This window comes from Meriones unguiculatus, chromosome 4 (genome assembly GCF_030254825.1).
Source record: "Meriones unguiculatus strain TT.TT164.6M chromosome 4, Bangor_MerUng_6.1, whole genome shotgun sequence".
In the NCBI taxonomy this organism is placed as follows: domain Eukaryota; kingdom Metazoa; phylum Chordata; class Mammalia; order Rodentia; family Muridae; genus Meriones; species Meriones unguiculatus.
The window spans coordinates 20726964-20750572 of NC_083352.1; the positions used below are offsets into that span (position 1 = coordinate 20726964).

Here is a 23609-nt window from a genome sequence, read left to right on the forward strand (position 1 = left end):
TTGCCAGTGGGCTTAGACCTTGAATCGTGAATATGAGCCATAGCATATAGGTATGTAATATTTTTCTTCTGTGGTGTTTGGGAACACGTGAAGACTGGAACACGCTAGACAAGCTCTACTCCTGAGCTGCGCCACAGCCCAAAAAGAGGAAATGCACATTCCGCAGATATGTGGAACTAGTGTTCAAGTTAACCATTGTTTTATGAATTAACAGGCCCAAGGCACAAGGGCAGTGATGTTGACAATTTGGTTGTGCCACAATGTATACTTCCTTCAAGTGAGAAAAGAAAACATTTTCAACTAAATAGAAAAATAAAGTAAATATATGATGAGGTCCCTAAAATCTATTGTCAACTAAAAATTTTTGAGAAAGCGAACAAGACTGTATATTTTAACTTCATGCTATTCAAATTGCCCTAATTTATTATTAGTTGATTTTGTTAATCTTTTGCTATTTCTGATTTACAAATTTAGCTTTCTCTTTCCTATTTATATATAGAAAAATAAATGGTATACAGGTTTTGGAGCCACATTCTTTCAGACATCTACCGGGTGTGGCCAATGTGGATAAGGAGAGCTGTGTCCCATTGTCATGTACATATGACATGAGATATGGAGCCAGGTATGGACAAGCAAACTCTTTCCCTAGCTTATGCGTAGGTACGTCTGACTAGCAACAAGATTTCTTTACATACAGGCCCTGAAGTCAGGCTGTCTGGACCCAATACTGGCTCACTCAGTAACCATGTGCTTGAGTAACTGATACCTTAAAGCCTGTAAGTTTCCTTATCTATAAAACTTCCATCTCTCCCTCGGAGAGCTGTTGGGAAGATTAGCATACACGTGAAATACAGGTCAGCTGCATTGCTCTTTTCCAGTGAGTATGCAGAGTGAACAGCCTTCATCTCCAAATTGAAAACTCAAAATGCACCAAAATATAAACCATTTTTTTTTTTTTTTTGTGGGCTGGGGATTGAACCCAGGGCTTCACATGCTGTGAAATGTTTTACCACTGGGCTCTTTCCACATACCTAAGTAGAGGAGTTTTGAATACTGACATGACAAGCAAACATTCACATAAAAGTTATTAAAGAAGATGGACAAAATTAGCTTAAACTATAAGAAAAAGATGAAACATGAATGCTTTCTATTTAACTTGGTTCCCATTTCCATGATATCTCATTATTATGATCAATAATAATAATAATAATAATAAAGCAAAAATTTGAAATCTGAAACACTTCTTGTTTCAAGCATTCTGAACAAAGGGCTCTCCATCTGTGCAAACTAAATTCATTATTCTACAAAGCAGAGACACTGCTATAGATGCACAGATTTAAAAATCAAATGAACTGATACACTGTAAAATTCTACTCAAATTTCAAAGTTTATTACTCTATGCACGATTTGGCAATAATTCATCTGTTTGGTCACATGTCTACTGTTTGCATTCTCTACTGAGTGAGTGGGGATGCTACTGAAAACAGTGAATTTTACTTTGTTTCCCCAAGGAATGTTTGAGAAACTATGACACACTGGGATGAAAAATTAAATACAATGGTTAAAAACACAATGAAAAAGCATTCAAATCAATATGTTATAAAAACCTGTGGTGGAAAGAAAGAAATGCTTGAGTGGTTCACACCAGTAAAATTACATATTTCTATGAAAGACCAATCAGGGTGTTATACTGATCGAAAGTATCCTCCAAAGGCTGATGTGCTGAAACCTTGATTGACCGAGTATTTAGAGGTGAGACTCCAGGAAAGTGATTGTATTAAAACACACTGCTCTAATAGATGGAAGAACACATCGTTTGATTAAGCACTCAGCCAACAAATAGGAGGCTGTGGAAAGTCTAGAAGCTGGAGTCTGACTGCAGGAAAGGAGTCACCACTAGCATGCCTTTGAAATCTTCCTCCAAGTCTCTGCCTCCACAGCCACCATGACTGAGGAGCCTCTTCTAGGCAGCTGCCATGCTCTTCTGCCTCACCACATGATCATGGCAAAGAAGCGAGCAGGCAGCTGACTGCAGCTTCTGCATCTGGGAGCCCAAATCAAGTCAAACCCTTTCCCCTTTCATGTCCTTTGTGTTAGGTTTCTGTTCCAGTCACTAATGAATAACCCACACTGTGTTGACTGGAACCAGCAGAGAAGAACTAGGAGGTAAGAACACATCTGAGACCGTAAATCAGAAATGGGCAGGAGGACAGGTGTATTGGAAGTAACAAGGGACACAGAGGGCCTGGGGACAGCAGCATCAGAGAGAAAGAAGGACACGGTGACAAAGAAGGACTAGCTGGGCAGATCTGACTGTGACATCTGCAGAGCTCAAGGAAACGGACACAGGAGGAGCAATCCTTGGTTTCATTCCTTGCCTATGACTGTAACTGTGTTTGCTACTTTGTGGGTTCTTGGTTCTTCCATCCTCTCTATCACATTTTTTCTTCCCTATAAATCCCCTAACACTACATATGAGAGAGAAGAAGGATGCAGAAGAAAGAAAAGAGATCCCTGAATAAAGTCAGGAGCTGGAAGTTATTATTAGACTACTTTCTGCTGATTAGGGGAGTCCAGCTTTTTTGGGGCAAGTTTGATCTTCACTGTCAGGATATCTAATTTCTTCTTTTTCTCCTCTTCCTACCTCTTATTTTCTTCTTTGCACAAGGCTACCTAACAAACTGCAACCAACCACCACCAACCAACCAACCAATACCCCCCCTCACCCCCAACTCAGGGCCCTAGCATTCATATACCCTCTGAAAAGCCCCCAATATACTCGGAAAATTTCAAACATCACACAGTCACACAAACTATCCTAGAGCTGGCAAAACCACACCCATGACAGAGCATGAGGCAAATCACAGTCAGCTGCTGTAAAGCATTCCCATAGCCCCATGCCTGGGATTAAAACAAAAACATTCTCATAACACTCCTGTTTCTTTTAAAGAAACCAAAATTCCAAAATTCTCACAACATTCAACAACTGCCATTCTCATGACCACATTTGAGTTCCCCTCCCCCAGGAAGATAAAAACAAGAAGGAAAGAAAAAAATACCCACAAACCAGAAAAATTCAGGTGCTCCGTGCTTTCTTCAGCAAGGAAAGGAAACTTCAGAGCTCAGGATGTGGAAGTCAGTGCAGCAGCAAGGTTTGAATGAGTATTTCTCTGATACTGAGGGTATTTGGGCTACAGACATTCACTTCTTAAAAACCTTATATTATAACCTCATGTTCCCATCTCTCTTAGAATAGCACAACCTTTTTTTTTTTTTCAGGAATGTTTTCAAAGGAATAATTTCCTGGCACTTAATTAGCAGTATTTAACCAATTCAACATTCTCTTTCCTTTAAAGTCCATTAAGTTTCTATTACCATATTATACATTCAAATCAAATGCAGTTTTCTGCAAAGGTCCTTATTGTCAGTCTCCTCAAAGCAAAGTTTATCTGGACTATTAGACATTCCTTGTGCTTCGGCTGCACCAAATTAGATTAATTATTTATACCTGAGGCTCACTGCTTTAGACTGTGGGCACCTCACTTCACATTTTTCTAGTCAATTATTAAGAGTCTTATTTTTTTAAAATAAAATCCTCATTTCATAGTCTGTTTGATTGAGGTTAAACACAACAGCCCGCTGACTACTGACTTAAAAAGCCCAATATCATAGGTTTTCCTCCGGGTTTTATGCTGGTCTTAGTAACAAAGGAACCTTTCATTCACAATATTCTCACAGGGGAGAAGAGAAGGGCCTTCTCACTTGCAAACTGCTGGGTGCCAATCTGAGCAAGAATTATCAGGACAATGAAAAGCTGCAGATAATGCATAGATCTTCACATTTATCCATCAGGAATAATGAGAAATCAGAAAAAGGGCATTACTGCAGCCCTTAATTTTATAAAAAGAGATAAGCAACAATTAGCCTTTGATTCCAGATACTTGGGTTTCCCCAAAGTCCTTTTCTGAGGGCATCCGTAAAGCAATAAGGCAGTGAAACAATTGGTCAGGTTCTTTGTTATGCTCATCAGCTCTTTACTGGAAAGGACTTTATTTAACAATAATAGTCCTTCCCAGAACCTTCAGAAGAGCTAAACAGCCAGGCTAGGTTGCTACACAGACAGAAGCAATAAGCAATCATACCATGGGATAGGTAGAGTTGGCAACACCAAGAAGTTTGAATGTGTGGCAAGTGTCACAACCAGGAAACTTGGAAGAGGTTCATTTACTCATCTAGCTGCATGGAAAGCTGGATATTTAGACATACTCTACAGAGAAAAAGTCCAGCCACTTGTTGCTTCTCCATCTCATTCTCCAAGAAAAAAAAAAAAAAAGCGATTGAGAGTGAACGAAAGTGAGCAAATGTAAATGCCATTTCCTTGAGTTCTATTTCAGATAAATGAAACTTAAAATGGAATTCCCAATTGCTGGCAAAACTTGGCAAATATCCAAGGAGATGGTGATTAACAAGAATTCTTAAGCTATCCTTGACTTCTAGAAAGGCAGTTAGAAAACAATTTTCTTTCTTTAACCCCTTTCCACCTCATCAGACCTTAATCTGGCTTCTAACACCCAGATAGCTCAAGAGGACTTTATCAGACAGAAGTGGTTCATTATGTTCATGGCCAGTTAATGGCTGACCCAGCATTGTACTGCGCCCAAAGAATAGGACCTCCTCCTCAACATTTCAATAATGTCGAGGCCTCAACAGGGCCCTTGACCTTGAGTTTTCTAATTCCAGTATCACTTTTGACTCCTTGGTGAGATTAAAAAACAAAAATGGTTCCTGGCAGTTGATGGCTCCGGGCTAGAATCTGTCTGTTGCTTAGCTTTAAGGCCTTAATTTTCAAAGACATTGACTTATTTTGAGCAGGCTGTTTACCTTGATGTGAGCAGAATTAGCCCCAGACACTAAGCCTTTATGGCAAGTTTTATTGTCCAAGGCAAATATAACCTGTTAAGATTTATAGGCTTTATTAACAGCAATAACTATTTTATAGCCAGCATCAGTAAATCAGGGTTTATTGAGAACTCTACAATTTTAATCTGTAGAAAACCATTAAAATGTCGGATTTTCATTGGACATAATTTCTAACTTTTATGAAAGATAGATTTTTCATTTAATTGGGCAGTATAAAAAAGTGCAGTGTGGGATAATGAATTGTTTTGAAAAGAGCAAATTGGTTTTAGTGAAACAAGAGTCCAACTCTGAAGTTGCTATCTTTAGTTACAGCTGTCCCAAGGTTAAGGTTAAGAGTAATTGTAGTGGCATGTATGTTCTAATACACACAGCAATTAGTTTGAGGTCTTGAATTCTGGAATAGCTTGAGGCATCATCAGTTCTCTTTTCAGGGTATGTGATAATTTCACTTAAGCCAGGTTTAAGTAAGTCCGGTGATTCCATTCAAGTTTACATTAAGCAATCTTCGAAAGGTGTCTTACCAATAACGTTTATCCTAGTACAGTCCAGGGGGAGGTGCAGTAGACAGGATGGACTTCATCAGCAAAAATTTAATTCCTCCATAGGCAACATAACAAAAGAAGGAAACAGAGTTGTTCAGTGCCCTTCCATCGGGCATGCCGAGTCTATGGCAGCTTAGAATGAAAAGATTCCCAGAAGCCCCCTCATCACTGATACTCAGAGCAGTGTTTCAGGAGACCTGCAATTTTAATCTAGTTCCCTGACTACAGCAGAACTTTCTCTACGATTCAAAGCTTCATTAATTTTTAAAAGCAACAGAGGAGGATTGAGGAGATAGGAGACGGGCAAGTAGGGAAAGTACTTGCCATGCAAGTTTGAGGACTGGAGTTTGATCCACAGAGCCCATGGTTTTCATTTGTTTGTTTAAACAAAAACAAAAACAACAACAACAAAAAACAAACCTGGGTGTTATAAAATGCACACTTTTAATTCCATGGAGAGCTATGGCACTTGCTGGCCAGCCAACCTACATAGGCAAGTACCAAGCCAATGACAGATACTAGCTAAAAAATAAAGTGGACAGTGCCTGAGAAACAATGCCCCAAGGTTGACATCCTGCCTCCACATGTACACACATGCACATTTGTATATGAATACATGTACATACAAAATAAATCAATAATAGAATAAAAATAAAGGAAGAAACATAGAAGTCTATAATGCCTGATATTAATTTGATATTAGAAAGTACACTAATTATTTTACATTTTTTTTCCTCTTTGACTCCCAGAAATCCTACAAATAAATATTGTTTTCATTTCCCAGTGAGGAAACTGAGGTGGAAGGTAGCTGCTGACCTGCCATAGCAGTTGATCAGCATAAGACTTGAGTGAGCATTTGACTCCAAGGGCCATGATGTCTGCCATTGCTTTTTCATGCTGAGAGTCTTTGACCTGTCCAACCATAGACATAGGCCATAGGCCATCTATGAATACCAGGATTCACAGTGTGCCCCTTAGAGCAAACCTGAGTCCTTTCTGACAACTTGTTCTATTAAGGGCAAGACCGAATAGAAAAAAACAGCAACGGGTATGGAGGTCACTCTACCCATTTGTTTTTCTCCATCAAAGCTTGTTCAGCCATGAGCATTCAATTTCTTCCTATGATAGTATCACCCAGTATGCTTGCACTAAGGAAGGTCCCTACAACGTGGTGTCCCAGGCCCAGTAGCCTTCAACTCCAAAGCCTCCATCTTTCTGTATTCTGCTCTTTGTTTGGCTACCAGGTTCTTCTTTCAGAGACACACAGCATGCACAGCAGATCTAGGGTTATGGGTAGAACAGCCAGAAACAGAACACACAGCTCTATTATCACTGACCCAGGGCTCTCAAGCTTGAGAAGGGCTCAGGGAACCTCTTAACTAAAATGGCCTCAGAAAACACAAACAGCAGAAAAGTAAAAAACAAAACAAAACAAAACAAACAAACAAAAAAAACAAAACAAAAAGAACGTAAAAATAAAAACATAAGCAAAAACAATTAAAGAAAGGACAGCTCAGCTCTGAGCTTTTTGGTTAATGTCAAGCCTTAATTAGTAATCTGAAAGTTCTGACCCAGGTATGGTATGACAGTTTTGAAAATCCTGTGTCCTTCTCATAATTCATAATCTTTTCTGCAATGTAAACTTAATGTTTAGTACAAGAAGGTGCCCTGTAAGAGGTGACTTTATAGTCTTATACAAGCCACATATTTTCATCAAATTAGTTGATTGCCACGGACTGTCTTGGAGAGAAAAGTCATTGCATTAATTACATGTTTTCTGCAAGCGAAACATAGTCAAGCCCCAAAGGCGATCTGAAGTACACCCAGTGGGCGACTGCCTCGTCTACTGAGGTGACCAGGCGACTGGTATGAGAGGGGATGTAAAGTATCCCTGGCAGCACATCACAAGAGCTGCAGCAGGGTCAGGGCAGGAACGCAGTGGTGGGATGGGCTAGCACGTGGCCTGCTGTGGGTAGGTAACTATGGTAGGTTGAAAAAGAATGCCTTCATGGGCTCACAGATTTGAATACTGGGTCACCAGAGAGTGGTGATATTTGAAAGGATCAGGTGGTGTGGCCTTGCTGCAGGAAATGTGTCGCTGGCAGGGGTAGGCTTTGAGGTTTCAAAAAGCTCATTCCAAGCCCAGAGTCTCTCTCTATCTTCCACCTGTGGATGTAGAACTCTCAGCTACTTCTCTAGCTGAGTCTGTCTGCACACTGCCATGCTCCCTGACACGATGACAAATGGACTAAACCTCTGAAACTAAGCAAGCCCCAGTTAAGTATTTTTCTTTTCATAAGAGTTGTTGTGACTGTAATGTCTCTTCAAAGCAATAGGACACTGACTAAGACAAACACTATGACGATATTTCACAATGACAATATTTTTAGTGTTCAAACACAGTACCCAGTTACTGCTATACTGTAGAGTCAACCGCCCTAGGACCATTCTTCCATTATGTAGTCAACAAGCACACGCTCTGATCTGAGGACCATATAAAAGACCATGGAAGAGATGTCCATCCTGAGAGACTAGAGCAGTGCAGATACACAGACATAGTCACTTTTCCTTCCCCTTGTCATCATCTTTCTACTCCCATTCTCCCTTCCATCCAACAAAAAAATACAGACATAGGAGAAAATAACTTATCTCTGTGCTACTCATCAAAGTGAAAGAGCTGTGAGTGTGGGTGCTCAGCATTTTGTAGTTTAACTGGTATTCCATGGTAAGTCAAGTGGGATGCCTCCCTGCATATAGGTGATGCTAGCAGTAATGGCCTGGACTATGCAGTAGAAATGCAATAGAAACTTCCTCATAGAAACTTCCCCTTCAATGAAAAACTAAGGGAACAAAAGTTCTAGCCCCTCTTACCTCAGAATCTATTTGTAGCCATCCTCCAGTCTCAACTGCTTCTTAAAACAGACCAGCAACTAGTTTTAGCTGGCCTAACTCTGAAATAACCTCTACAACCTATATATTATTTAAACAACAACAACAAACAAATAGAAAGTGCATTGGTCTGAATAGTGATTCCAATTCTCTCTTTATTTGGAAGTTGAGTCTTTACAAATGTTTGTGATCTGTAAAACTAACATAGGGCTTTGTTGGATTGGGGCAGAACAAAACCCAATGGGCGGTGCTTTTGTGAAGAGAGTAGTATTAAGATCCTCAGTGATACAGATACCTGTAGGTAGAGGCAGAGACCGAAGTGATGCACTCACAAGCCAAAGAAACCAGAGACAGTTTACCAGCAGCAGAAATTAGAAGACAAGCCTCAGACAGATTTTATCTTAGCATTTCTAAGAGAAAGTGGCCTGCTAGTACACGAACTTCCAACTTCTACCTTTGGAACTATGAAAAGGAAGATACTTATCAATTTAAGCTGGGTTGTGGTTCTTTGTGGCAGGAATTTTGGGAAATGAGTTAAGAAAGCAAATGGCTAAGGTTTTAAAATGGATGAGAGATAAGTACCATAAAGTCAACTGCATTCTCCCTTCTTTTATAATTTTCCTAATATACTTTCTGCTAACATTTCTGCTTTGCTCATAGGTGTTGCAGCTGAAAAGCCACATCAGAAGCAAAAACAGGAGAAAATGCACTGAGCCAATGGACACACCTTATTTCACTTGACAGACAGGAGATTAGGTAAGGTATATGGAGGGGCATGCTTGGAACCCTGAGACAAATCTAATAGTTTTAAGCCTCTGACCATACAGGGAAGATGCTTGATCCTTGAAGCCAGCCCACTGCACATGAATCCACCAAGCTTGCACAGCATCAGAGCCGGTATTGTGTAGGAAGGTGCTTCAGTGATGTGTGTGGATGCATGTGTGCATAACTACAACCTGCTTGGCATACTTTGCTTTGGTCTGTTACCTTCTCCAATAATGTACCCCTATGGGTTCCCTTTGTTTTTTTCCCTCATTTTATCCATACCCTCCACATATAGATGGGGAATGTTCTAGTCATTTGCTGGTACCTAGTACTGAAAGAACAGGAAACAAAGAGCAAATCTACTCACATGCCTATAGACTTTCTCCCCATGAGTCTGACAGACACCCTCTGATACTCATTGACAGAGGCATGAAGCTAAGTTCACTCATGGGCAGCAAATATTGAACACCGTGGTGTGAGAAGACATTTTGGCTTTTTATAGATTAACTTCTTCCTTGACAAATAAAGTGTGTGTGTGTGTGTGTGTGTGTGTGTGTGTGTGTGTGTGTGTGTGCATCTTAGTTTGGATTCTATTGTTGCAGTGAAACTCCATGACCAACACACAAGTAGGCAGGGGAAAGGGTTTATTTAGCTATACTTCAGTCTCAGTTCATCAGTGAAAGAAGAAAGTCAGGGCAGATACAGTAGTCATGGGAGGGTGTTCCCCATTGGCTTACTTCCCCTGGCTTGCTCAGGCTCTGTTCTTATAGACTCCAGGACCACCAGCCCAGGAGTGGTACCATCCACCATGGAGAGGGACCACCCTCATCCATCACTAATTAAGAAAATGTCCAACAGCCAGATCAGAGATCTTATGGAGGCATGTTCTCAATTGAGGCTCCCTCTTTACAGATAACATTAGTTTGTATGTCAAGCTGATGTAAGACAAATCAGTTCAATGTGTATGTGTGTGTGTGTATGTGTGTGCGTACACAACATGTTTTTAAATGTGTATTTGTAGAGGGATGGCTAAAAGGAGCTAATACGTTCACTAACTCATGTTTATAGTGTCAACTTTTAAGAACACAATCATTGTGATTAACTGCAGTAGCCATGTTATAAACTGAGGCCTTGAATCTATTTCTTTCTAATAAAATCTGCATCCTTTGGCCTTCCCACTAGCTCTTGGGAGTCACTTCTGTTCAGTGAGTTAATGTTTTCAGTCTCTACAGGAATGTAAGATTTTATGGTAACTAGCCATCCTATTTCTTGTTCATTTCATGCAACATGATGTCACAGACACTCACATTTGTTGTTAGGAATGGAATGACATCCGTTCTAATGGCAGAATAATCCTGGCATTACATTACATAAGCCATGTTGCTCTTGTCCATTCATCTGCTCACAGACATGGGTTGATTCCATACTTTGGCTTCTATGACCAGTACAGCAAATAAAAAGATGCAGGTGCCTCATAGGTGTCCTTACTTCATTTCTTTGGATATATGCCCCGTAGTGGAATTCTGGGTCACAGAGTAATCCTATATTTTGTTTTAGAGAAACATCTTTAGTGTTTTCCCTACTGGCCACACTGTCCTTCCCTAACATCTGTATAGGAGGAATCCGTTTTCACCATATCTTTACCACCATTTTTAGCTTCCCTCCTTTTGATAACAGCCACAAGAGTACTATTTCATTTTCTGGTGATACAGGGACAAATAACATACACAAAACCTCTCCTTATACAAATTAATTTCTGGTAGGACAACAGCAAACAAGCAAGGCCAATACAGCATGAGTGACGAGATAGAGATAAAGAGACAGAAAGTAGGGGGCTAACAAGGACGGCTAAGAAGTGTGAGTGTGTAGGGTGGAGGTGATGTTTTCCAAAGTGTTGACAGCCAGCCTCTTCAAGTAGGAGATTATTTGAGTAAGGCCTGAAGGAAGAATGACCGAGACTACCACTGCTGAAACCCGCACGCACAAAGGACCTGGAGCTGAAGTGTGGCTGATATACCCAGAAAAGCGTGAGGAAGAAGGCGTGGCTGCAGCGCAGGTGGCACAGAACAGTGGAAGTGATAACAGCAAACCCACTGTGCTAGAGCTTGGGAGGCACAGACAGCACACTTTTCCCACAAGGACTTCAAAGGCCCCAGAAGATTTGGAAGAGAGACCGCGTATAGCTGTGAGGCCTCTGCTAAGTCATTGATCTGAACATTGGTTTTCCAGCCTCTCAAAGGCCAAGGCTGTACCGGGGAAATAATTAAGCTTTCCCCTAGCTGTAAAAATCGACTCCTAGACATCTGAATACACTGCCTCCTGCACTGCATCCTACAGGCAGGTTGCTAACAGCGGACGCTGGCCTCCTCACCACCCGGGCCCCACCTTCTGTGGGGAGGGTCTGCAGGGGCTGCCTATGTCTCTGCTGGACGCTTTGTAAAGCAGGATTCCCAAAGGTGGGTAAAGGGGTTGCAGAGAATGATGATGTGGCAGGCTGGTCCCTGGGAACACAGGAGGACCTAAGCGAGATGACACAGTGAATGGAGTGCCCTGCCTAGGAGACGGGACACATGCTTTCTAGGAAATAAGCAAGTGGCACAAGATTAATAGCTTTTTATTCTACATTAAGTAAAAACTTAAAAATAAGCATTTTCATTTCTAATTATTTTATATCATGCATGATATGCTCACTTTAATTTTCAAGTCCGTTTACTTCATTTCTGTGAGCCATGTAAGCCTGAGTAGCATTCATCCAGCATGATTTCTGCCTAAGTATGCAAGTGTGTTTCATTCTCCTCTCTTCCTTTGTTCTTTCCCACTACAAATCATAGAGATATTTTAGCAAAGACAGATGACAAATGTTTCTGATTTCCTTTTCCTTTGTTTCTGTTTTTCTACTCTAGAGTCTTTCTACTTCTCAGTGAAGGAGCTACAGTTTCCCAGCTTCACAGAAAAAAAGCTGTGGTTGGAACAGTTACTGCTGGACACAAGATAGTGGTATACATTTATTTTTTATAGTCCTATAAACTACAACCTGCACGCTTTCTCTTGTTAGGTTTGTTTCCTGTAATTATAGTCTGAGTCAATCAGAACATGAATAATGAGTGGCCAAAGGATTCAGAAAACCTTCTGTGTAACCGACCACAGGGTACTACTGGCCACACTTAGGTTTCACAGTGTATGCTGGGGGTTCTAGGAAACAGGTCTGAAATCCAAATCCATGGTCACTCTGGATCATTGATGTCACACAGTGACAGTGGACCCATAATCCTGATGCCAGCTCTGAGTCTATAATGTACCAATTGCTCAGAAGATGCATGGTCCATAAGCAAGTAGGAATGAACAGGGGCCAACTGCTTCCCTGTGCAGGCATATATCCATGCAGTGTTGCCTGTTAAAGGCTCGGTGCAACCCTCAGCCAGTGTATAAAGCAGACAGACTCAACAGTCCACAGGGCAGATGACACCCATGGGGACAGCAAGGTCCATCCTCAGAATCTAGGTCATAGTCTATCCAGACTTCCTAGCAAGGACTGTGTGTCAATCAGAATGTAGACAAGAGGCAGGGATGGTCCCCCAGATTTTGCCTTCATGATTTATTCATCTTGTCATGCTAGGAAGACCAGACAGCAATAATGCTGGGCCCAGGTTCTTTCTCCCTGTTTAGCCACATGGCTTCTGCCCTTCGCTGGCTCCACAAAGAGGGTCCTTCTTACCTCTGCTGCAGGGACTCCCTCCGGTGGGCGGCAGTGCAACACGATCATGCCCTCGATTGGAACCTCCCTGCCTTGTGGATCTTGTTCAAAGTTTTTCCGTAAATCTGCAAAGAAGCACAAGATATGTGTATGCCACTTTGAGCTAGGACTGGCATTACTCACAGGTGGCCCCGATTCAATAAAACAGCAAGCTTCATGTCAAAAGCTAGATACACACAAATATGTCACTTTCTGACACTTCGGAGTATCACTTTTCCAATACTCATAAATGCACCTGAAATATACCTTAACAAAATGGTTCCTACCACTTTATATTCATACAAAGGAAGAAAAACTACTAGGAGACAAGAAAAAAAAAAAGATCATAATTTCATGAGTGCTTGCCAGCATTATCTGCTCAGCATCTGATGAAACACTTGGCCCAATAAATTACCATCCACAGCCATTATGAAGTTGAGATGCACATGAATTTTTTTTCTTCACTGAAGAATGCATTATTAATCTGTAACCTCGGTCATTCCCTTAACCCTCTGGGGAGCTGGAGAAGACAGTAATAGAGTGAGATCACCTATTAGTCTTTGTATTTGTAACTAGGGAGAAGGGGCCATAGCCAGTCACAACAAAATCCATAACCCATCCAACCAGATATATAATTAAAAAATGCAAGGCCCTCTAGTCAAGCAGCCATGCTGGGTGTGTGGGTAGTGCCCTTCACACAGGGCTCCGGGCACTTTGCAAACAAGCTGCACTATTAACCTTTTACACATGGAGAGGTGACACTTGTGGAGGTTAATTGGCTTGCCAGTGGTCACGGAACGCATCAGTGCCAGTGAGAGGGGAAATTCATTCTGCTTCCTGACACTCAGCCTGACTGCCAACCAGCATAGACTTCTCAGGGAAGAGGACAGTTCTGCAGGGAGAGCACCAGCCTCATTTGCATAGCTTTCTACTCTACCATTTTAAAGGGCAGGCAGCTGGCCTTGGCTCTTGGGGAGGTGTCAGGACAACCCTTTGATGTTCTTACTGAATAAGGTAATTCTTGCTGTCACCTGGATGCATGGGACAGTTGAGCCAAGACAGGTTGTTTACAATTCTTCCTCCGTGAAAAGGATTTTCTCCTCCCTCCCTGACAATGTATTTTTCTTCAAATTGAGAATCTCAAATTACAGGCTGTGGATTTATTGATTTAATTTTCTTCAGTGCTTACAATAACATGAAATATGTCCTCTGTAAAGAGCAGGGCTCCAGAATCAGTTACATCTTTATAAATTGTATAAATACATTAAAGTTGCTTTTAGCAAGTCAAAAACACCCGATGAATAACTAGCTCAGCCATGCACATATTCTCTGTTCTCTGAATGCTTTCCCTTCCAGAGACAACCAGCATCTGTTGTTCAGCGGGCTTTGTTTGTCTCTGGAATGGAAAGGGTCCACCTTCTAATTCTCTGCTGTCCCCTGAGTGTAATGGTAGAGGTACCTTCCTTTGACCAAAGGTATTTAAACTGCACCAGTGGTTCAGAGTTCCTGACTCTGTGTGATGGACTCACAAAACCACCAAAAATGATGGAGCAAAGGGAATGAACGAGCCCAGAGTCAAAGAGTCTGGCCCTGGGAGATCTGAAGTTCTCTTCTGTCCTTAGGAACATGCAAATAACCCACAGAGACACATACTCATTCACATAATTAAAAAGAAAAAATCTGAAAATTGGAAATAATGTTTGGTCAGTAGTTTCACTGGATGACTTATAATTTTACTTTTGATGGTTTAGACATATAATTCTGAGAAGTAACCAACTTGGCCAACTTGGTCTGAATGATTTGATATAGATACTTTAGTTGCTTAGTATGCCAAAAAATGTAACAATTAATAAATTTAAATAATTTTTTACATAAAAAAAAAAGAGTCTGTGTGCACAGTCCCGCCACAGGTCATGTTCTCCAGCCACTGAATGGAGTTCTGAGCCAAAGCTCTCTTCCCAGAAGGGCCTCACACTCAGAACTGTATCACAACTCATCTACTGGAACCCAAGTGAATAAAAAAGCCAAGACGCCAGAGTAGTAACGGAAAGAGCTGTGACCCGGATGGCATGGTAATGGTGCTGTCTTCCCCACGGCCTCCTACCTAGAGGGAGGCATCTCTGCCAAGAGGAGTCTCATCCAGTGCTGGCAAATGATCATCTCTGTTTTGCTACCACTAAATACACTGCCTTCTTAACCAAGTAAAATGCAAAAATATAGCAGTAGGAATGTCAATACGTTCTTTTGCTTCTGCTTCTTTTCTTTGTCCAGTACAAATGAAAATGATAATAAATGGTTACCCTTACCTTATACTCTATCAGTAGGCTGAAAGGGAGCCTAGATGAGGTCACTTTTCCTCTGATGGAATACTGACTCTAGGATCTTTATTATTTACTACAAACATAGGATTTGGAGGGATCGCTAGTAAATTTCATAAGAAAAAAATATCAGACTCGAGCAAGGACGAAGCTTGCTGCTTCCCCATCCCGCTGACACATGGAATCGCTAGAGGAGTCCGACAGGAAATGCATTACACTCTCCAAGTTTCATAAAGAAAGACTGAAGACAGAGGAGCATGGAGGGCAGGGAAGGTGAAAATGGCTGACTCCCTCAGTAATAGCAGGTACCCGATCAAGTCCCAGCTATCACTTCAAATGAGAAACCCCTTGACCTCAGGGTCCTGATTCAGTCTTAAGCCTGGTACTTGATAAGTCCCCTAAACAGGTTTCTTCTGTGAATCTAAAAAAAAAAAAAAAAAAGGGGTCCACACACAAATTCCATCTAGCTCTTGAACATACTCAAAATTACAGAAATAAGCTCTTTAATACAGTGGCAAATGCTTCCTGTTCTAGCTATGACTTTCATCATGGACCATGAAAACTCATCAGCTTCTGAATAGGCAATCTAAACAATAGCAGTCTTTCTAGATCTAGAAGAGGCATACACACAGGGACCTATGCAAGTTATAATAATAGGTAATCTACCTGCAGACACACAAAACGAATTGCTGCACAAAATAAGAAAACTGTAGAATGGAAATTAAACATCTTCCTCCTGTTCTGTTCTATCCTAAGGCTCCAGGCCATCCAGCTTCCAGAACCTGACCATCTAGGCAGTTTTGGGCACGGGCTCCCTTTCCTGGTGTGGGCATCAGGTTAGAGCAGTCATCAGCAGGCCACTGGTATTTGTCTATACTCATAATTAGGTGCCTAACCTGAAGGTATTTCGAGAAACTTCCTCCAGCAGCTGATGGGAGAATATACAGAGTCACAGCCCAACATTATACAGATTTCACGAACTCCACAGAAGAGGGGGGGATGGATTGTAGTATCCAGAGGGGCAGGGATACTAGAAGAACAAGGCCCACAGAATCAACTAAGCAGGGCTCATAGGGGCTCACAGAGACTGAAGTGGCAATCATGGAGCCTGCCTGGACCTGTCCCTAGGTCTTCTGTAGACATGTGTGATTCCTTTGACTGGGGTTTTTGTGCGACCCGTATCTCTGACTCTTTTGCCTGCTCATGGAAACTTTTTCTACCCACTGGGTTGCCTCTTCCAGCCTTGAAATGAGGGTTTGTGCCTAGTCTTATTACATCTTTCCATGCTAAGTTAAACTGATATCACTGGGAGGCCTTCTCTTTTCTGAAGGGAAATGGAGTAGCAATGAATCTAGAAGAGAGGGAAGGTGGGGTGGAACCGGGAGGAGAGAAGAGAAGGGAGGATGAAGTTGGAATGTATTGTGTTAGAGGATAATAAAAAAGAACAGAAAGGAAACAACAACAAATAAAAATAAAAATAAAAACAAGTCTTTCTCTGAAAGGACCAGAAACAAGGTTCATTTTTGAGAATTTGTTCTGTGGTGACATTAAAAAGAAACTGCAGCCTAGAAGCTAAAATAAGACATTATGGATTCATTAACATTTGAGATAAAGCAATTGTGTTTGAATCTGAACATGACACTATGAGGTCCTTCACTCAATAAGGATCCTAAACTCTCTCTGCCTTAGTCGCTGCACCTCTAAATAAGAATATAATTCTTACTACATATAACTGTTCTTTTTTTTTTTTTTAGTTTTGTTTTTTTTAATGTCGCAGTGTTGATTGTCTACATACATTGCCACTTATGATGGTAGGTATTGTTCTGTAGATGGGTGACTGGTTTTGTGATCACATGCTCTTTGGAAGGGAAGAGCACGCACTGCTCGAAGGTGCCTGACTTTCCTGCTACAGCAAAAAGACAGTTATGAAAAGTAGACTTTGAAGAATCAGCTCTATCTGTCCTAGTTTACAAACCAGGTGGAACACGTGGCATAGCGGTTCTTTTTTAAAGGTGGGATCTCACTATGCTGCCTTGGTTGGCCTCTAACTCTCTGTGTGGACTAGGATGACCTTGAACTCACAGAGAACCGGCTGCCTATGCCTCCCAAATTCTAAGACTAGAAGCATGTGCAACCAACCCCACCTAAATATTTACAATGTTTTATAAAGGATACATATTAATTCATAAAAATCTTCCCAAGTACAATGGCTTATATAACAGGGTTAAGGTCTTATATATTACTACAGCCTATGATTAAGTTATACTGATTAATATGGAATGATTTTATCATAAATCACATACAGATTAATTATAAACTGGAGCCTTTTTTTCAGAGACACTCAAATAAAAAGTATAATTTAGTACATGATAAATTAATTGGGAAAAGGTATTAAAATGAGTCATTGCCCTTCTGAAGAAAAAAATGAAGAACTATGTCTTGTTTTATACTAAAATAAATGCTGTAGCAATAAAAACATTCAAACATGAAACCACATCAGTAGTAAAATACCTAATGAACCTTAAGAAAGGAGGATCTATTTTAACGTGAAGGACAACACTTTAAGAAAATGATTGACAAGTATTATTTAGTTAAAAATAAAATAATTTTCCTTAAAGCATTGTAAACAAAATACAATGCAGCCAATGGCTTTAGTATGTTAAAAAAATCTCACAAGGAACACAATGAAAATTACAGGTATCCTGAGATGAAATGACAAAGGAGTTAGAAGCCATTTACAATGGAAAAGATACAATGGCTGAATATTAGTAATGTATCCATATCTATTATAGAAAGACAAACTTAGCAAGTATCAACACATCTCTTTTATCCTTTAAGTGAATCAGTTTTATTTATTTATTTATTTTTTTATGTTTCAATGGCAATTTCCAGGGTTGGAAATGAAATCAGGCTGTAACAGCCTTGAATATTGCTGTAAGAAAACATCAGGTTTATATGAAGAACAAGTTATAAATAGATCAAATTGTTTAGAAGATCCAATTACATGGGAATTAGCTAATAAAAAGATACATAATATGTGATCTATTATGGAATATTATTTGGCATTAAAAATAAAATACTGATGCCTGCTACAACATGGGCAAAATTTAAAGGCATAATTTATATTAATTGAACATAGCCATTCACCAAAGGCTACATATTGTATGATTCCAATTATATAAAACATCTGTAATAGGTGGTAATGCCAAACAGTGAGAAAATAGGTTGGTAGTCAGCTGGGGATGAAGTTGAGTGAGAGAAGAAGATGAATAATGGCCTTTCAGTTAATATAAAAACACCCTAAAATTGCCATGGATGATGGTTATAGATCTGTGACTATCCTCACAAGTATTGATTTCTATATTTAAGGGAACTACATGTTCTGTGGATATTTCGTCAGCCCTATAATTTTCGAAGTTTCACTCATACAACTCTATAATTCTATAAGTACAGCTAAGAAAATGATTAAAGAACTATGTAGGAAAATACATGTAGGCTGCTAGTGTCTGAAACCCTCTCTGAACAGCAGGGCAGAAATGAAAGACTAGAAGGTTGTGGTGTTTAAGATTTAAGTTCAATACAACGAAATGCTAAATAAGACAGTATAGTATGAGAAATCTCAATCATATATATATATATTGTGTACTTATTACAGAATATACCTACTCCCACATGACAAAAACAGAAGTGAAAATTTAAAACTCTTTCTGGGTAGCCCTTCTCTTTTGTGTGACGGTAGTGCTCAGAAAATGGACCACAGCAGTTTTCATCCACACACTGCTGAGCACGGGCTGGGCCCTGTCAGACAGTGAAGGTTCCTTACTGAAGGTGACATCCGGGCTCACACGATCTCCCAGGGAAGATGAGCAAAGAATGATGAGCAAAGAGACAGAAAAGAAAAGGAAGCCCCCTTCCATGTCCTGCAGTACAACTAAGCTGAGAACCTGGAGCAAGGTTTTGTGGAGAATTATTCAAGATGTGGCAGGGGATCTCACCATCTTAAATAATAAACCCTAGACTGAATTTACAGTTTCTGGTTTCTACTAATTTAAAGCTTGTTTCTCCAGGGTTGGGGAGATATCTCAGTCATCACGTGCTTAGTCTTCAAAGGAAGAGGACCTGGGTTCTGACCTAGAGAACACACATGAAATGTCAGGCATGGTGGCATGGCCATATAATCCCAGTGACGGTGAGACGTAGGGAAAGACGGCAAACTGGCCTATGCTGGTTGTCAAAGTTTCAGGTTAATTAGAGTGCCCGTCTTAAACAGAAGTTGCAAGGCCACAGAGGGGACGTTATCTGTGGTTATTCTCTGACTACTCTACGCATGCATTCTTGCGCCCACGCATACATAGATGTACACAAACACACAGTCACTCAACTGACTATCACCTTCTTTTTAGCATTATCTTCTCATGTCTTTATTTCTAATCTCTAAGCATACTTCCTTTTCTACTTTTCTTGAATCATAGAAGGATACTCTCCTGACATTTTTCTATCAGTATTTATTGACAGGGTGGAGTATGAATGCTATCATCCCTTTGATATTATCATAGTTGTATATCTGATATCAATCTCATTGTTTAATACAAAGAAAGTAAACTGAACTGCAAATATGATACACAATATTAAATATTTTAGATATGGCTGAAGAACATAATACTCTCTCATCTGTAAATGCCAAATTGTTTGAGACTATTCTCTCTGCTATAGGAAAAATCCTAAAATGAAATTATTCAACATTTCAAATCTTTACCTCTCAGTGATTATGGATGCTTTGTTTATATTCATGTGTGCATTTGGCAAAATTTTAGGGATGAATAGAAACATTCACATTCACAAACATCAAACACAAGAAAAAATATCCTGCTTGTAGAAGGAATGTCTTGTGTATTGTATAGATGCAGGACCTGTCAATAATAAATATTATGGCCTCCAGCTTAGGCAGGAAATAAGATGTGGACTATCCAGGAGAAAGAAAGAATTCTGGGAAGGAACCAGGCACACAAGTGTCAGCTGGCAAGATGTGAGGAAGATGAATGCATGGTGTCTGAACTCAGGTAACCAAGCTACGTGTGGCAAAATGGAGATTAGTATAATGGGTTATTTTAGTTATGATCTAGTCAGAGAAGAGCCAAGCTATATGGGCTAGGTATTTATATAATATAAAATGAGCCTCATGGTCATTATTCCAGGAGCTTAGGGACATAAGAAAAAAAAAATCAACCTACATCACCAAATGCTTTTAGAGTTCCTGCACCTGGTCTGTACTGTATGCTGAAACAGTAGTCTGGGCAGAAGAGCATTCTATTTCATGTTATTGCATCTAGTTTCACTCTCATCAAATCTGTCAAAGAAAGAAGCTAACATTACATAGCCTTCGAAACTCAGTGAACTGTGAATTCAAGCACTCTTCCAATTTTATTTTAGTTGTGGGACAAGTGGCAAACTTTTCATGTGTTTGGATTTTTGTCACATCTCTATGTTTTGATTTGAATTCAGGGCATCCCTCCCTCAGGTTCATGTCTCTGGGCTCCTGGTCTCTAGCTGGTGGTACTATCTGGAAAGAATGTAGGAGCTCTGGGGCCCAGGACCCAAAGGTGGGGCTTAAGAGTTATAGCTCTGCCTTTCTATATTCCTCTACAAAGAATTTTCTGTTTACCTCTGTACCTTATTTTTTAATTGGATTGCTTGATTTGTTGATTTTTAACTCCTTTAGTTCTTTATATATTCTGGATATCAGCCCTCTGTCAGATGTAGGGTGGCTGAAGATTCTTTTGTTCTGACAACAGTGTCTTTTCCTTTACAGAAGCTTTTCAGTTTCATGAGGTCCCCTTTATTGATTATTGCTTTTAGAGCCTGTGCTGTTGGTGTTCTGTTCAGGAAGTTGTCTCCTGTGCCAATGAGTTCTAGGCTCTTTCCCACTTTTTCATTGAACCGATTTAGTGTGTCTGGTTTTATGTTGAGGTCTTTGATCTACTTGAACTTTAGTTTTGTTCAGGCTGACAAATATGGATCTATTTTCATTTGTCTGCATTTCCAGTTGGGCCAGAAACACTTAAAGAAATGTCCAATGTCCTTAACCATAAGGGAGATGCAAATCAAAACCACCCTGAGATTTCTTTCACCTTACAACCATCAGAATGGCTAAGATCAAAAACTCAAGTGACAACACATGTTGGAGAGGTTGTGGAGAAAGGGGAACCCTCCTCCATTGCTGGAGGGGTTGTAAATTTGTACAACCACTTTGGAAATCAATAGGGTGCTTTCAGACAATTAGTAATAGTGCTTCCTCAAGATCCAGCTATACCACTCCTAGGCATATATCCAAAAGATGCTCAAGTACACAACAAGGACATTTGCTCAACCGTGTTTATAGCAGCTTTATTCATAATACTCAGAACCTGGAAACAACCCAGATATCCCTCAACGGAGGAATGGATACAAAAATTGTGGTACTTTAATGCAATGGAATACTATTCAGCAATTAAAAACAAGGAAATCATGAAATTTGCAGGCAAATGGTGGGAACTAGAAAAGATCATCCTGAGTGAGATATCCCAGAAGCAGAAAGATGCACATGGTATATACTCACTTATAAGTGGATACTAGAACTATAAGATAGGATAAACATACTAAAATCTGTATACCTAAAGAAGATAAACAAGAAAGAGGACCCAGGGTAAGATAATCAATCTTCACTTAGAAAGACATATGGGATGGACATTGGAAGTAGGAGAAAAAAAGTAACAGGGCAGGAGCCTACCACAGAGGGCCTCTGAAAGACTCTACTTAGCAGTGTATCAAAGAAGATACTGAGACTCATAACCAAACCTTAGGCAGAGTGCAGGGAATCATATGAAAGAAGGGGGAGTTAGTATGACTTAGGGAGGACAGGAGCTCCACAAGGACCAAATATATCTGGGCACAGGGGACTTTTCTGAGACTGATTCTCCAACCAAGGACCATGTATGGATATAATCTATATCTTTCTTGGATATAGCCCATGGCAGCTCAGTATCCTAGTGGGTTCCCTAGTAAGAGGAACAGGGACTATTTCTGACATGAATCCAATGGCTGGCTCTTTAACCTCTCCCCCCACCCTTGAGGGAGGAGCAGCCTTGCTAGGCCACAGAGGAGGACATTGCAGCCAGTTCTAGTGAGACCTGATAAGCAAGGGTCAGATGGAAGGGGAGGAGGACCTCCTCTAACAGTGGACTTAGATAGGGGCAGGGACGAGAGGAAGGAGGGAGGATGGGATTGGGAGGGAATGAAGGAGGGGCCTACAGCTGGGATACAAAGAAAATAAACTGTAACTAATATAAAAATATAAATTTAATTTAAAAAAGAGTTATAGTTCAAGTCTTTCTCTGCTTCTTGATCCCCAGAGATAATTGGACTTCAGCTATCATGCCTTTATTAAAAACTATGTACTTATTCTCTGTCTTCTTCACATACACTGCGTGTGTGTGTGTGTGTGTCTAACTCCCATGTGTGACATCATCAGTATAAACCAATTCACCATATTTCCTATTTCTGCATCGTTATTTGTCACTCTTGTTACCCTGTACACTTCTACAGTAGAATGTAAATAAGGCTCAAGATGACTGAAAACAAAGTTAGAGGGGGAGAGGAGAAACACAAAGTGAGGAAGCCAGGAACATGGCTTGGTTATAAATCATATAATCAGCAACAAGTCTTCCAGAGTCGGCAGTACCTGCTCCTAAGTGGCATATCTTTGGCTGGACCATAGGACACATCAGCCTCCGCTTCCTCACCCCATGCCCTGTTTGGTTTTTTTTCCCTCATTTTCCTTCCATGCTACTATGTTAGAAAAGTCATTGTAGCACACAAAAATCAATAAAAATTCAATTCCGAATAATAGTTCTCTGCAGCTCAGCAACACTAGGGAGTTACCGGCTCATTCAATGTTCTGGCAGTTAATGCAATGAAATAAAAATAATTTACTCATTCAAACCAAATCAGCCAGTGAAAAATCATAGACATTTGTTAATAGTCATAGTCAAAGCCATTTGTTAAGATGCAGGAGGATGACACAATGTCCCATTAATTGTCCAACTACACTGGTTTCAAATCGGGTATGAATCTTTCCCACTGTTTCTTCAGAAGGAACAACAAACCACATTTGTCATACATAAAAGGAATTTGTAACTCAGCCAAAGGCAGGTCGTTTGTTGTAATAAAAGGGCTGATTCAAAAGCATAGCAGATGCCCAGCAGATAATGGAAGTCAGGGCCCAGTGCCTCTATTTGGTTCTGCCTCCGTCCTGGGCCCTAAACAGTAATGGCCTGAGAAGTCAGTTACTGACTCCAGTTCCCCAGAGAAGCATATGAAGAGCATCCTGCCAGGTGACAGCTTGGCTAAACTTGGCTAAACTCCTGCTTTGCTTTACATTCTGATTACTCATATTGATACCAGCTA

The 23609-nt window shown here is 40.4% G+C and overlaps 1 protein-coding gene across 7 annotated transcripts in view; it reads right to left on the reverse strand.

The window, feature by feature from the left end:
* The window catches only part of Unc5d (unc-5 netrin receptor D), a 547003-nt gene that overhangs the window by 180384 nt on the left and 343010 nt on the right, over positions 1-23609 (reverse strand). For all 7 annotated transcript variants that reach the window (XM_060381572.1, XM_060381573.1, XM_060381571.1 and 4 more), the window contains one exon: positions 12832-12935. In XM_060381572.1, coding sequence (XP_060237555.1) covers positions 12832-12935 — 104 coding nt within the window. The remainder of the gene's footprint in view (positions 1-12831; positions 12936-23609) is intronic.